We start from the raw sequence: 16,742 nt of genomic DNA, 5'->3' as shown, positions 1-16,742 counted from the left end.
TCTACAATGACCAATGAGTTAGGCCTGGCAGGGATTTTACTTATTGACATATTTTAGATTGGAAATTGAGAGCTTGAGAATTAAAGCAAATTGTCCAAATTCAAACAGCATGAAGGTCAGTGTGGTTAAAACGAGTCATAGCTTTAACTGTATGGTTAATCTCATAGAAACCTAGTCTTCCCCCTACCTCCTCCACTTTTCTGGGAAGTTATAGCTACAACAGGATTTTGAGAATTCCTTTTTATTTAAAATCTGGGAATTAATCTAATTATGATAGAAAAAAAAATTTAGGGTTCCCAACTCAAATAAGGAATCATAATAAAACCTATGTAGAAGCAACTAGTTACCATAAAAGAATAAACCAGGCCTTATACCCTGTCCTGGTTTTGTGTATGGTGAATGCTCTAATCCAAAGAGAATCTGCCTTCATCTCATAAATAAATGCTCTATAGCATCTCCTTGTCTCTTGCCATTGCGTTCTCCCTTCACATTATGCCAAAGGCAAACTGTGAACAAAGCAAAACAGCTCTGTTTTGGAAGCACTTGTATGTGGGATATGCTGGCACATGTTCTGCTAAGTGCCAATAGTCCTCTTCATGGCTTCTTAAGAGAAATAGAAGCTACACTAACGGGAGAGGTTATCCTCACCCGGAGCAGTGGGTTGGGGTAGGCAAAAGAAGAGAGAGACAGAAGAGACACAGTATTATTTATTCTAAGAAAGAACACTGGCCAGGGAGTTGGAAGGACGGATTTTGAAACCCAGCTCTAGTAGTAAACAGTGATAGTGTCTGAATCCCTGAACCCCTTTTTGTCTCACTTATCTCATATCTGAAATGCAGTCAATCAGCCCTATTTAATGTTGGGTGTGGAAGGTCAAATGGTACAGGGGAGGTGAGAGTTTTTGGTAGAGTGCCAACATTACCACCTGTAGACTGTAGGTACTAATGTTAAGCCACTGCATTTTCTCAGTCCAGGCTGTGTCCTCTGGCTTCAGCTTATGATTACGTATGCCTCCTCCTCCTCCTTTCTCTGCCTGTTGCTACCTAACCTCTGACCTTATAATGGTGACTTAATGTCCAGCCCAAAAGGGTCAACTGATTTGAAAATAAAGTTAACCATCAAATTAATCTATTTAGTTCCATGTTAATGAAAGCTTTTTATCTAGAAAAAAAAATCAGAACTTGTTGACACCTGATATCCATGAGGCATATTACAAAGTGCTTTCAAGCTATCTCATTAAAGCCTTACCATAGGACTGGTGATGAAGCCTAATGATGGTTAATGTCACCTTTTGGTAGATGAGGAAACAAAGTTAAATGTTATAAAACTAGGACTGAAACCCAGTATTCTACTCCAGAACTCTTCTGTGGAGGTTTGCTGAAAAACTGAGCCGAATTTAGCATGAAAGCACTCTTTCATCACACTATGTTCCTTATTCTTGGGGCCCAGAGAAAACCCTTGAACATTTACCAGTATGCCCACTGCTGCCACAGGCTTCCCCACTCTAACCCCACAATATGCAATTCTGGATAAAGCCCTTTGCACAAGGCAATTAGGATTGCTGGAATTATATCAACTCCCTGTAAAAACTGGGTGCCTCATGGGAAATAAAATAAGCCATAAAAATAAAATTTGTCTAGCAAAATTAACAAAAGAAGGCATGTGAAGGATGAGAGAATGTGGGAATAGTATGAATATGCAGATTTCTTATTTTTCAGAATGGAGATTTAATATATACTATTTAAGATAACACCTCAAGTAGAAGCATAGTATTTAAATAACCATGTAAGTAACTAAAAATGACCATGATAAGCAACTTCCTAAAAAGTAAATAATAGAGAAGTATGAAAAGAAGAAGAAATAAGTGGGTTGTCAATGTACATAGGTTTATACGAAGGAGTCAATAGGTAATGCTTTAAAAAAGGTAGGATTAAGAATACGATGTTAAATGACATTTATAATCAAAAGTGGAAAAAGGTAGACTATAAACCTTGTTAAAAGAAAAATACACTTAATGGAAAGCAAAGGAAATATAGAAAATATGGTGCTTTATTTAGAAAAATGCAGTAAGACAAAAATCAAGATGGCAAAACTAAAAGACCATATCATATCAGTATGTATAAATGTGTTAATCTTACCAATTAAAAGAGACAACCCCCTATTGGATCATGAAGTAAAATTCAATTATATTCTGTTTACAGGAATACATCAGAAACAAAGAAATTCAGAAGGTGTACAATAAAAAATAAGCAAAGATATATGAATAAAATTCAAAGAAAAAAGACAAAAGGTTTGCAATATTCAGCAGAAAATATAAAAAATAGCAAGTCACTGAAGGAGATAAATTTTATAATGAAAAAGATTATAATCTAAAACAAAGATTTAACATGTATAAACATTCCTACATCAAACAAGATGATATCACCATTCATAATTTAAAATCACAAAAATAAAAAATCTAAATTTATCACCAGATTACACTACAAGGAATTCTAAAACATAATTTCATGTGTAGGGAAAATAGCAGTGAAGAGAAATTTGAATCTTCTGGAGCAAATGAAGAGCACATACATAAATATGAAAGACAACCTTATAAACTAATTTCTTTGAAATACATATAGTTTATTATGGAAAATTTATAATGTTATCTTATATGGTTTAAAATGCATGTGGAAGTAATATGCAAGACAATGCAGAAGGGCAGTGAGGAAGGGGTGTAAAGGAAGCTATCTGCATATTAAATATATATTTCAAAAAATTTTCTGCATATTATGAGGTTTGACATTTAAAAAAAAAAATCTTTCTAGCTGAGGAGAGACTACCCTCTTCAAGCTAGCCAATGCTTAGAGAGAGCACAGGGCCAGGCCCAGGGCACACCTTTGATATGCAATTAAACAATCCAGAGCCTTACCTCCTCTGTCTGGCCTATACTTCCCAGGAGGCAATATTCCTCTGCCTTAATCAATCAAAGGCCAGGCACCAGGCAACAATGGATCACCCCTAAAGTTTAAAGCTCACCAAAAATACTCAAACTAGCCAATCCTAACCTGCTTGTCCTGCCTTGCCTTGCTTTTCCTCTGGAAGCTCCAGTAAACAGCATGGCCTAAGTTCTGCCTTTGTTCCTGCCCCTTCTGCCTCCTGACTGACACTGTCATCTTCTGGTATGACATGCTGTGACCCCTTCTCTGGTACCTGTGAATATAACAACCTTTTTCCTTCCAAGCCTCATTGTTTTCTCCTGTGGCCACACCAGTTGTATCATACCACATCCAAAATTTACATTTTTAAAACAATATGTTTACAAGGATTTTATGTTTTAAGTATAGTGTTATAGCAATAAGTGTGAAAAGTTAGGTATTTATATCATAATTTCTAGAGCAGTGGTTCTCAATCTGAATTGATTTTTGCCACCAGGATACAATTGGCAATGTCTGGGGACATTTTTTATTATCATAACACATGTTACTGGCATCTAGTGGGTAGAAGTCAAAGTTACTATTAAAAAATTGTACGATGCATAGAACAGTGTTCCACACCAAATGTCCTGTCCAAAATGAAAATAGTGCTGAGGTTGAGTCACTCCTCCCTAAAGCAACTGAAAAATTATTTAAAATGTTATAGCCAAAAAGTCAGTAGATTGATTAAAATAGAATTATAAAGATATTCAAATAATTAATAAAAAGGTTGAAAAGAGAACAAGGGAATAAAAAATAGCAGGGGAAGTAGAAAACAAATAGGTATTCTTAACTTCAACCATATCAAAATTATATAAAATGTGAAGGGACTAAACACTACAATTAAAAGAAAGAGATGATCAGAAAGGATTAAAGCATGACCCACTATGTCATCCCTATAAGAAACACACTTTGAATACAAAGACATAAATAGTAAGTGAATGAAGAAAAATACATATATTATGCAAAAAATAAGTATAAAAATGGTGGACTAGGTATAATACTATAGGATACAAAATTAGACTTCAAGACAAAATATTGCGAGAGGTAAAGAGGAACATTTCATAATAAAAAAAGCTCAAGTCATCAGGAAAACATATCTATCATTAAATGCGTATGCACTTATTAATAGAATCTCAAAATATGTGAAGCAAAAAAAAATATTATAAAGACAAGAAAATCCCATAGTGATAGATTTTAACATTACTCTTTCAGTAACTGATAAAAAAAACTAGACAAAAATCAGTAAAAATATAATCTAAAGCATACTATCAAATACAATAAACCAATTACTATTTAGGAAACTACACACAAAATTCTTTTCAAATGACCATGGTGCATTCACAAAAATATACTATAGTTCAGTCAATAAAGTAAGTCTCAGTATATTTTCAAGGATTAAAATCAAAGACAGTATGTTCCCTAATTTAAAATTCAGTAATATTTGAATATCTAGGAAAACTAAAAATATTTGGAAATTAGCCAATACATCTTCTGAAGTATCCATGGGTCAAAAAAATCAGAAGAAAAATTCCAGAAAATATTTCTAACTGTATGACAATAGAAGCACAACATATCAAAACCCCTGAGCTGCAGTGAAAGCAATGCTTAGAAGGAAATTTGCAGCTTTAAAATGATCATATCAGACAAGAATAAAGGCCTAAAATCAATGTCCCTAAGTTCCAAACTAAGAAATTAAATGAAGAAAAATCAAAGTAAAGGTAGAAAAATAGAAAAAATAAAGAAAATAGCAGAAAGCAACTAAATACAAATCAAACAGTAGTGACAATTAACAAAGTGAACAGAATGTTCTTGTAAAATCTGATAGACTTTATAAAACTGATAGATTCATCAACAGAAAAAACAGAGAGAACACAGGTCATTATCAGAAAGGATGTCCCTAAATATCTTAATGACAGTAAAGGGGTAATAATGGAATATTATTAACAATGTTATTCTTTCAATACAACTCAAACTTTAAAAAATCCTTGAAAAGTACAATTTACCACAATAAACACAAAATCAAAGGAAAAATATTAGTAATGCAACACTTACAAAGCAAATTACTTTTATTATCAGAACTATCTCACCAAGAAATCTAAGGCCTAGAAGATTCCCCTGTAAATTCTATCAAACGTTCAAGGAAGAGATACTACCACTCATACACAAAAGTAAAAGAGGAGGGAATATTTTCCAATTTGTTTTATGAAGCCAGCATAACCCAAATACAAAACGTGGCAAAGACATTGAAATGTCTGGCAAAAGAACGAAAATAATAAACTAATGTCTCTCATGAACATAAATACAAAACTCCTGAATAATATATTAGCAAACTTAACCCAACAATGTATGAAAAGAATAATACATCATGACTAAATGAGTTTATCTTAGTAATATAGGGTTGATTTAATATTTGAAAATCCTAAAATGAGATTTTTAAAATAAGGCAAGCTGATGGAAAAATAAATGTGCATAAATAAACATAAAGTCTTAAAAAAAGATTAAAAAGAGGGGAGTAATCTATCAGATATTAAATATAATAAAATGTGATAATAATTAAGACAATTTTACACTTTAATAAATAAATAAATGGAGTGGAATGGAGAACAGAGAAATAGAAACAAATACTTGAAGTAATGTAAATATGATAAAGAGGAAAAGATGTAGTACTGAATATATGATATTCAGATACTAGCTTGTTATCTGGATAAAACAATAAAGCTGATTGCATATTTTTTTCCTTAAGGTAAATTCAAGATGAAACATAAACTTAATCACTTTTTAAAATAAAATTATAAAAACACTAGAAGAAAAATTGGAAATATATTTTACAATTTCAGCTTAAAGAAAGCCATTTTTTAAAAGATATAAACTTAGAAGCCTGGAAAGACTGGTACCTTTGGCAATCTAAAACTCAAAGACAGTAAAAGAACTTAAGAGATCTGATAAACTGGGAAAAAATATTTGCAATGTATATGGCAGAAAAGGAACCAAGTTCTTTGATATATAAAGGGCTCTTAAAAATCAGTAAGACAAATTCAATATTCAAATAAAAAAATTAAATTATGGGCTATGGTCAAAATACACAGTACATAGAAAAAATAAAATAAAATGGCTTTCTACTATAAGAAGAAACATGCTCAGCTTTCTTCAAATTCTAGTGTTGGAAACTGAAACAAAAACATTTTTCTTTATCACACTGGTAAAGCAAAACAGTTTCACAATATACAATATTAGTAAGGATGTGTGGTAAAGGACACTCTGATACTTCGTGGGAGCATAAATTGGTGTCACCTATTTACATGGCAATTTGGCAATATCTATCTGTTGAAAATCACATGACTTTTGATCTAATAATTCCTATACAGTAACTTGCGTTATAGTTATATTTGTATATTTGTGCAAAATCCTAAAGGCAATGGTATTTTATAGTAGCATTTTTTTATACTAGCAAATATAAAAATAAGTATCCATTAGTAAGGGGGCTAGACAAAGAGAGTGGGCTTAAAAGGGAATATTTTGCACTATTATAAAACTGAGGTTGGACTATAGATGACCATATAATAAAGTCTCCAAGGTATAACACTGGGTAAATTAGCTTGTGGCAGGACAGTTTATAACATGTGTTTCCATTGGGTAAAATCATTTATGATAAGTGTCTGTGTGTAAATACATACTTAAAATGTGTATAAACACACATAATTCACACAACGACATTTGTATTCTTTTATATTTATGGACTATTTCTTTAAAAAACAAATACATATAACTGTTGACTATCACCTATGGAATTAATGCTGGAGAACTGAGAGCCTGGGATGGGAGACAGATACCCTGAAAATAAACTTTTCTTTGAAGTTTAAATATGTTCAGAATGTGCTTATGTTATTGAAAAAACCACGAGTTCAAAAAGCTAATGAACTAAGTTAATTAAGCACTTCCAGTATCTATGAAAAAAGTAAGATAAAAACAGGCCTTTGATAGGGCATGCTTTGTATGGAAAACAAATCACTACATCACACTGCACCTTTTCAGTACTTTAGAAAACATTTTCAGTTCTTACTACGTAGCAGGCCCAATGCCAGGTGCTTAAAAGACAAAGGAAAAAGAAAGGGAACCTGCCTTCTAGGAGCTCACAGTGCAGTGGGAAGAGCTGACACTCAGAGGCTCAGAGGGAGACTGGTGTCCTGGCTTAGATCTGAAACATTTACCAAAGAGTTTCTTCCAAAACCATAACAAGAACTTACTCAGTTCAGTAATCCTCCTCTTTAGCCCCCTTCAGGTCTCTTCGTAAGTGTCAGCATCCCAGAGACAGTTCATGTCCCCTCCATGAAGCTTTTTAAAGAGACTTCTTTAAGAACTATTGTGGATTCTGTCCACTGAGCTTTACAGAATAATTTCAGTCCCTAAAGGCAACATGCTTTTTCCACCTGCACTCCTTTGGCTGGACGTTCCTTCGATGTGAAATGTTCTTAAACTTTTGTTCTCCCCCTTTGGCTACCTACTTTCCCAAATCAAATACTGGCGAAAGTGCCTCTCCAGGAAAGCTGCTCTGATTCTCTGCCACACGAATTAGGTTGAGAATTTTTCTGCCATGCTCCCTCACCTTAATGCAACCATTCATTAGTCAGGGTCTCATTTTAAAGGACAAATTTACTTCTAATTGTATTCCTGGAGTCCAGGAGGAAGTAGGATTCGATGATTGTCTGATGAATCCAACCGTAGAGCTTCCCCACCCATCATGGGCTCTCCCAGCTGACGTTACTGAACTGAGTGAGCTTTGTGAGTGATTCCCTATATGTGCCACCCCCACTGCACCACTGGCCCAAATCTAAGATCCTACTCACTTGTCCAGCGACATGCCAGGGAAGGCAAATTTGCCCAAGCAGACGCAAGAGACAGTGCTCAGGGAAATCCGCTGCAACTGCACACAGCTGAGCATGATGAAGTCGTATTTGCAGATCAGCAGAGTCTTATCTGTGATCAGCAAAATCCTCTCCTTCTCGTTGTTCCAGTGGTCTATCCTGGAGGAATCATCACAGAAAAGCAAAGTTGATGACATACCTTTCCAAGTTAAGGATAACAGCATTCACTGAAACATCTCAACCAACACAGAAGATGGGTTGTCTGGCCCATGACCAAGGGAGAATGAATGGTCAAAGATCACAGGGAAATGTTTTATGGTCACAGAGCTTAGAGATGATTATCAATGAAGATATCACCAGGGACAAGCAAGTTTGTATCATGTCAGCCATCAGCAGTTTCATGCTCCTCCACATCTTCCCAGTTCTCAAGGAAATTTGCATGGAGCCCATCTTCCTCCACGAAGACCAGAAACATCTCTTTGTTCTAACTCAAACTGTACTACATGCCTTACTCACTACACACTAGTTCGCGCTAGTCTCCAAAGGCCCCACTGCTGACCAGAGATGAAATGGAGACTTGAGCTCAGTTCCATTGACCCCCATGCCATCAGTATTCCAGCTCACTCTGTCATATCCTTGAGGTAGAAACAGTGAAACAACTGAAGTGGGACTCTTATGAGCCAAGGACTAAGTACACATTAAAGAAGTGTTTACTGAATTGATTTGCTTTGGACTTGAGAGCCTTTAAAGGTGTGCATGGAAAATTTGGAGTTAAGAACCTCTTCAACAGAGAGAACAAGAGGGAATCAAACACATGCTCTGGTTAGAAGGAAAAGAGCATAATCTATAATTCCTCTCACCCCCAGCACTTCTTCTGTCTACAATAGCCTTTGGGATTCTATATAGCACTCTGTGACTTTTATTAGAATTGTTTTAGTACATGTTTGTTTGCCCTAAAAGACTGAAAAGGATGCTTTATGACTGATTCATATCTGAGTCTTCACTACACAGAATCAATCTAATGTAAAAATAGTACTGGCATCCCATTCCCATCCATTCTCACACAGTAACCACAGTGCTATTTTTAAAGTACAAGCAGAATGATATCACTCCCCTGTTCACTTTATGAGATTTATAGCATCCATTTAATCTTAGGATCAAATCCAAGTTAGTTAACATGGACTACAGGTCCCTATATGGTCTGGCCTCCGCCCAATGTCATCTCATAAAAGGCTGAGAAAACTCCTTGTCCACAAGTCATGGTTCAGATGCCTCATTCAAAGAGGATTTCTTAAACTCGTATGTAAACTTTCCCCTTTATTGCATTCTCTCAAAACATCCTGATCCTTTTTCCTTTGTGAGACTTACCATTGTTTGTAGGAAGGAATGACATGTAAAATGTTTAGCAACAGGTGCCACATGGACACTGACTGATCAGAACGGACACAAAGTACAGAAGATAGGGCAATGCCAGTGAGGATGGGCTGAGGGTCATCCTTGTGTGTGCATGTGTGATGTGTGTCTGTGTGGTGGGGTGTTCAGTGAAGGCAGACACTGTGTCTATAGGCTACTCACTGTATCCAGGTCCTGTCAAATAGCCTGCACTGAGTAAATATCTGTTGGTAAACAAATGAATACCAATCATAATCATTCTGGAAGTCTCAAGGCTGGGTGAGGGTGGGTGTGGAAGCTTCCAGCTCTGTCACTTACTAACTCTGTAATATTGGACAGCCAACCTGTCTCCAGCCCATGTTCCCTATCTGTGAAATGGGGACAATACCCGTTCTCATCTTATAAGTTTGGGGAGAGAGTTTAGGGAAACGATTCTCTATGAGTGCTCTATAAATTAGATGATATTATCACTGATGGACCTAAGTCACTGAGTAATTCTGGGTAACCCAAATATATGCCACTCCTCAGAGTAGCCTAAAGACAGACAGGCAAGAAAAATCAATGGGGGAGGGAAAGCAGGAGAAGTGAAGAAGAGAAAAAGGGAGATGAAGGAGAAAGAAAGAGGGAGAGGCAGAACGAAGAAAGCAAGAAGGATGAGATCATTGACGGAGGCCCTAGTCTGCGCTGGTCATTATATACATGTAAGTATTAGCTCTGTATCTCCACACACCCCTCAGAAGAAAGTCACATCTAAATTCACCCAGCCAGAATATGACAGCAGACAGAGGGGCAGCGCCTGAGATGTGGTTTAAGTCTTGTTCTGTGGTTTACATCCACTCCAACACAGCAAACACTCAACTCCTGCTCCACTGAGAGAAGGAGAGAATTCTTGATAATCTGTTCATCACTCTCAGTCTTAGTCAGAAAGAGACAGGGACTCTGAAATATCTTATCAGATATCTACATAAGTGTCTCTAAATAGATTGCATCTACTTAGCAAGTATAAGCTGCTGCCTAATAAACCAGTCTTGTTTTTAGTCTAAAAAAACCCACAGCTTTCGGTTGAATGGTTTTACTGAAAATGTCAGCACTCCATAATGAGATTTATTTTAAAAGGTAAAGGATGCAGGAAAAAGGAGACTTCTTTTTAGGAACACAAAGTGCTCTGCTGTGACACACACTTTGCATAATTCACATTGGGCAAGTCTAAATTCAAGTAAACATACAGGCTTATAAATAGTTCAGGGCCACCATCTCTAGCTCTTGGGTGGGATATTTATTTATTTAGATTTCAAACACACCTTTTTTTTCCCAAATAACTTAGTGGAGACAACACTGAAATTTGTGTTCCTAATACTAATATAATTGAAGTTTGGCTGGCAATAATAACTACAACAAATATAGGATTAGAAGTGGCAACAATATTCTGTGCCTGTATAGCTCATGGAGATGTACAAAGCCTTTGAATATCAATATTCTCATTCAGTCCTCACAACAACCCTTTAGACTAGATGCCATTACCATCATTTTAACAACGATGAAACTGAGGTCCAGAGACTCTTAAATAAAAGACTCACCATTTACACCTAGCCAGCAGTTAAGAGCCAGCAGGGACCTGGAGCAGAACTATAACCCCACATCTGGCCATGGTGTTGGTTTTCTCCCCAGTGCTACCCACCTTCACACAGAAGACCCTTCAGCATGATGTGTCAACAGGGCAAGATGCACCTCTGGAAGATGCTGATGGGATCACGTGGAACACTCTTGGAGTTGTTCTCTCTGGGAAGCCTGTTCCCTGAACAGCACTCATCAATGTCCCTTCCAAACCTCGTCCTCTCCCAGAGTTCCCTATCCTGAGGAAGAGCCCTCCTTCCATCCCGTTATGTAAGCTAGAGACCTAGCAGTCATTCTGGACTCATCCCGTCGCCCTAACTCACATCCTGATTCCTAAACATTCTACTCCCCAAACCCGTCTCAGAACCACCCACTTCTCTCCATCGTGGCCTTCACTCTCCAGATCCAGTCTTCCCTCATCTCCTGCCTGCACGATGGCATCACCCTCTCACTAGGTTTGGGCTACTCATCACCTAGACCTGGTTTACCTAAATCTAGTTTTGTTCCCTTCCAACCTCTTTCACCATACTGCAACGAGGTGGGCCTTTTGAAAAGACAAATCTGGTCTTCATTTCTCTGTTCTTGCTTAAAACACTTCAATAATTCCCCAGAGCTCAGGAGAGAAATAATAAAAATTCTTCACCTGCTCAAAGATGTTCTGCCGGATCAGGCCCTACCTAGCTCTTCAACCTCACTCCAGGCAAAGTTTCCCCACTGCATTCTCCTTGATCCTCTTTCAGTTTCTTGCATTCACCATGCCCACTCCTACTAAAAGGACTTTGCGCACGCTTTCCCTCTGCTGGCATGGTTCTTCTTAATCTCCTTTACCTACTTAGCTCCTGTAGTGCTGAGCTCAGCTACCTGTTACTCAAAGGAGCCTTCCCAGACCTCTGAGATCACTTCTTTTCTTTCTAATATATTCTTTCATAGCACCACACATTTCTCCTTCATATTGCTTATCCCAGATGCAATTTTACAGTTATTTCTGTTATTATCTGATTAATATTTGTCTCCTATACTATAAACTCTACAGTCTGTTCTTAGCATTGTGTCTCCAAGGTTGTGGGTGTCCAAAAAATATTTCTGAAATGAATTAGTGAAGAATTAACAATCCTTGTGCTGTGCAACCAATATGCCTTGGCTCACGCTGCTTGGAGATTCCTATCCTCAGGTTTACACATTGATTGAAATACACCCCCTTAAATTAGCACATTTTCAAAAAATAATGAGCAGTGTTGGGAAAAAGTTCATGCCTTACAATGAGAAAGAGCAGGATACAAAATGCAACCTGCAGTATACTTCCAGTTTTGTAACAAAAACACATGGGTCAAAATGTTAACATTGTCTCTGAGTAGTGGGGTTTCAAATGACTTATTTCTTTTCATGCTTTTGTTAGCCAGATTTTGCTGTTGTTGTCTGAGACAATGAACATATTCTACTTTAATGATACAAGAGATAGTTTGAAAATAGTAAGTCTTACCCATCCTTCAAGTTCACAGTTGAATGCTATCTATTTCGTGGAGCCCTGGCCCCACCTCCCTCACCAGAGTGGATGCCAGCCTTCCTGCCTTTAAGTACACACACAAGCCTTCATTGGTGCCTCAGTTGTGATACCAGTCAGTCGTCTCTATAGAACAGTGATTTCTGCACTTCTATCACTCCCTCCATAAGTGATGAGACCCTCTAGTGCACAGACAGTACCATAGTCCTATCCAGGTCCCCACACTGTGCCCAGCCCAGAGCCCAAGAGAGAGCAGGGTCCCTGACTCAGGTCTCACTTAGTAAGTGAGCAGAGCCTGGAATGAAAAACTCAAACATAAGATTCACCCCTCCAGTTATGAGAGCAAGTCTCTCCTGGCAGAGGACTAACCACATCTCCTCTGGCCACTGCTGTTCCTCAGCATCACTGTCATTCCATGAAGAGCAAGGGTCCTAGCCCCCACCCCAACCCCTGCTATTCTAGGAGGGAACCTAAGAGCCCTGAGATTTGCAGTTTCCTGGGATGACATCAGTTTCACCAGCAGAGGGCAACAGCGAACTAGCAATGACAGGCAAGACCTTTAGAGCAAGTTTCCAGGACCCCCACACACCCTGTAACTCAAAGCATCCCAGATGCTTTCCCAGTGGCCCCAGCCCCAGGCCTAGCAATACTTTGAGTTGCTCTTTTAAGGCTGTTCAGATATATTTGTGATTTGAAAATGATTTCCTCCAAAAAATAATTTTATATTATTATTCACACACACACACACACACACACACACACACACACACACACACACAAACAAGCAGTAGTGATATCTTCCCTGATACTGAATAGAGTAACTACCTGACTGACACATCAACCTTCCTTTGTGTGCCTTCCCAGCCTCTGTGCATTGCCCAGCCCTTGCAAGAAGAAGCCAGTTTCAAGCTAACCAAGAATCAACAACCCAGGAGGAGAACACTGAATCATTCTTTCTACACATACTCCCTGAGCACCCACTGGGTTCCAGGCCCTGAAGAGAATCCAGCTTGGGTTTGCTTTTCAGACAACAAACATGAAAAATGCACAGCATTGAAGCAAAGCTATTTTCCTCCCCCTGAGTTAAGTGAGGTCCTATAAAACCTTTAGCTAAATAATGCACATGCGATTCTGTCAAGCATTTGCTTACTCCTTCCCTGGGCCTTGCAAATTTGTATAAAATAGGAGACCCTCCAAGTAAACACAATTTTCTAATAAAAACCTGATGTCCACAAGCCTCCCTTGTGCCCAGGTCCCCTGACATAACTTCCTGTGGTTCATTTCTTTCTCCCCACTACCCCAATAGCTAGCACAGAGCCAGTCATGCCCCAGCTCTGTGCTGGCTCTGGGGAATCCTGAGTGCATTCTGTACTCAAGGAATGCACAATTCTCTAAGACGTGAGTGTGAGGTGAAATCAAGTAGGGAAGAGCTAATGTGGCACCCAACATGTGATGGGACTTGAAAACAGTAACAAAGGCCCCTGACTCAGGTCTCCAGGCTCCCAGTCCTCTGCCCACAGGCTGAGGAAAAGGAACCCTGGGCACTGATTTGAGACCCTCAAAGAAGATTCCCTTAACACTTCATTTCCTCCTATTTGGTGAAGATCTCAGTGTTGGAAAAGCACAAGTTGCAGAGTCCAGGTGATTCTTTGGAATGTACACAGAAAAAGGTCTCGGAGTATTTATTCATTTCTTCAACACTTTTTAATGTGTACTCCTGGAAAAAAGAGTGTCCCATAAAACTTAGCAAGGACCTGGACACATCCATTAATATATCTCCAGAGTCTACTTTTTCTCTGAAAAAGAGAAGTCCTATCCTGGAGTTCCATATTGTTCGAGTTGATTGCAGAAAAAACAAATGGCAACTTTTCCCTCAGAACACAAAGAGGTTTGTGACTTCTAAACAATATAATAAAAAACTAAACAATCAGTTTTAGTTGGGAAATTGTACATATATATTATTATATGTATGTTGTATGTGTATGTATGGCCAAGATCAGCTGTATGTATGTGTATATGTATATACATATGCCAGGCCTGAAGCTTCTGAGATCTCCATGCACCTATGAATTATTCTGCCATGCATTTTTTTAGGTTACAATCACAGAAGCCTCCATTTATTGGGTTCTTCCCTGGATCATGTGCTGTGCCGGATGCTAAGTACATATTATACCTCTTTAATCCTCACCAAACAATCCTGATGAATACAGGTGAGGAAACTGAGGTTCAGGGGGGTGTTATAGACTGAGCGTTTGTCCTGCCACCAAGTTCATATGTTGAAGCCTTAACCCCATAATGTGATGGTACTAAAAGGTGGGGCCTTTGGGAGGTCATTAGATTCAGATGAGGTCATGAGATGAGAGCTCCCAGCACGGCATCAGCACCCTTATAGAAAGGAGGCTTCCTTTCTCCAGAAATAATCCCCCTTAATGACCCAACAAAAAATGTATTGAGCAGTGATTATTCTCTAGGCTGTAGTGGTATAGTGATGAACCAAACAAAACCCTTCCCTCTCATACTTATGTTCTAGGAAGGGACACGGACAAAAGGTAACAGACACTTAAATATAGAGACTGAGATAGAAAAGGATACAGGGGAATATCTGTGGCAACAATATTCAGGTAAAGTGAAAAGCTAGTGCAGAGTCCCTGGGATGGGATCTGTCGTGCTTCATAAAACAGCAAGGCAGCTGGTGTGAGCAAGGGAGGAAGAGGAGGGAGATTTAAGCAGAAGCCACAGCACATGCTGGAACGACCATAATTTCTTCGCAGTTTATGAATGTTTTTCTCATTAAATGATTGTTATCCCCACTTTACAGATGGAGGAAACCAGCCTCAGTAAAGTTTTGCACGTCTAGTCCTAAGCGACAGAGCCAAGGCCAGAATCCAGTTCTTCTGCCCCCATCCCCATCCCAGGACATATACATTCCCTCAGGCTGATTCTCCTACTTATTTTTCCTACACAGCCAGCAACACTGTCCCCCTACTGCAGTGCCTTCCATAAGAATATTTTAAAAGCTACACAAAAGGAAAAACTGGGCACAACCCATCCTCTCTTTTCCACAAAAGGACTGAAGAGCTGTTGAATAGCTCCAGACCCCACAGCACACCAGAGGCTAACAAGAGGCCCACCCCCTGAGGATCTCTCTCCTCCCCTCAGTTCACTTTAGGGGATTCACTTGATTGGAAGCCAAAGAAGCTGGCAGGAGAAGAAGGCCTAATTCTGAAGAGACGGCAGAGAGGAAAGAACAGAGGGACAAGATACACCAAATGCTCACATCTCGCCACCTCCATTGTTCTATTTTGTAAAATAGGAGAGATACCTGCATACTTTACTATGTAAGTTACAGCTCTTAGGCATAGGAGACACAGCCCAGGAAGGCAAGCCCAGGAAGAGGAGATGTGTTATACAAATACTCTGAGGAGCCCCACAGAAATCTAAGAACGGGGACCATAGCACATCCGGGATTTATAAAACTTAGAAAGCCACAGGGATGAAAGTTTCTCTCCGGGACTGTCTCTGCCATGATTTGTGTGTGGGTCTCCACACATCCCGTCTGTTTCCTTGTGACCCGTGTGTTCCTTCTGCCTACTGCCAATGCTGGCGCCTAATTCCACCTTGTCTATGACCTTTCATGCTTTCCTTCGTCCTGATTATACATGAATTTGCAACCCACTCTCATAGCTCATTGGCCCCTGGCTCTTAGCTCCCAGTTCAAATTCTCAAGAGCAGGAATTCCTTTAGTCTAAATCATTCCTTTGAGCTTTTTGGGTCACAGTCCCCTCTGTGTCCAATCGGCTGTGGCCAGGGGCTGGAGTTACAGGAGAATGCAGGAATCGCCTTTTCAGAATTGTTTCAACTATTCTAATTCCCTTGTCTTTCCATACAAATTTTAGAATAATCTTGCTGAAAGTTTGAAAGGAATCATGTTAAACCTGTATATCAAATTTGAATAGCTGATGCTTTTACTATGTTGATTCTTCCAACCTATGAACATGGTTGTTTCTCCATGTATTTAGATCTTTGATTTCTTTCATCAGCATTTTGAAGTATTGAACACATAAGTCCTATTTTGTATTAGTTTTATTAGTATATAGTCCATATTGTATTAGTTTTACACCTGAATATTTGTTCTCTTTTGGGTGATTATAAATGTTATTGTATTTTTAACTTATTTTCACTTCTTTAATGCTAATGTATAGCAATACAATTAATTTTGTATATTGATCTTGTAACCTGAAATCTTGCTAAACTCACTTATTAGTTCTGGAAAATTTTTGTAAGAGTTCTTGGAATTTTCTACAAAGACTATACTACCATCTATAATTAGGACTGTTTTTTATTTCTTTGTTTCTAATCTGTGTGCCTTTTATTTCCTTTCCTTGTCTTACGGTGCTGGCTGTAACTTCCAGCACT

The 16,742-nt window shown here is 38.4% G+C and overlaps 1 protein-coding gene across 6 annotated transcripts in view; it reads right to left on the bottom strand.

The window, feature by feature from the left end:
• TPRG1 (tumor protein p63 regulated 1) overlaps positions 1 to 16,742 on the bottom strand; it is a 241,001-nt gene that overhangs the window by 167,946 nt on the left and 56,313 nt on the right. For all 6 annotated transcript variants that reach the window (XM_057501082.1, XM_057501079.1, XM_057501076.1 and 3 more), the window contains exon 4: positions 7,802 to 7,978. In XM_057501082.1, coding sequence (XP_057357065.1) covers positions 7,802 to 7,978 — 177 coding nt within the window. The remainder of the gene's footprint in view (positions 1 to 7,801; positions 7,979 to 16,742) is intronic.

This window comes from Manis pentadactyla, chromosome 1 (genome assembly GCF_030020395.1).
Source record: "Manis pentadactyla isolate mManPen7 chromosome 1, mManPen7.hap1, whole genome shotgun sequence".
Lineage (NCBI taxonomy): Eukaryota > Metazoa > Chordata > Mammalia > Pholidota > Manidae > Manis > Manis pentadactyla.
This window is presented reverse-complemented; position numbering and strand designations above follow the sequence as displayed.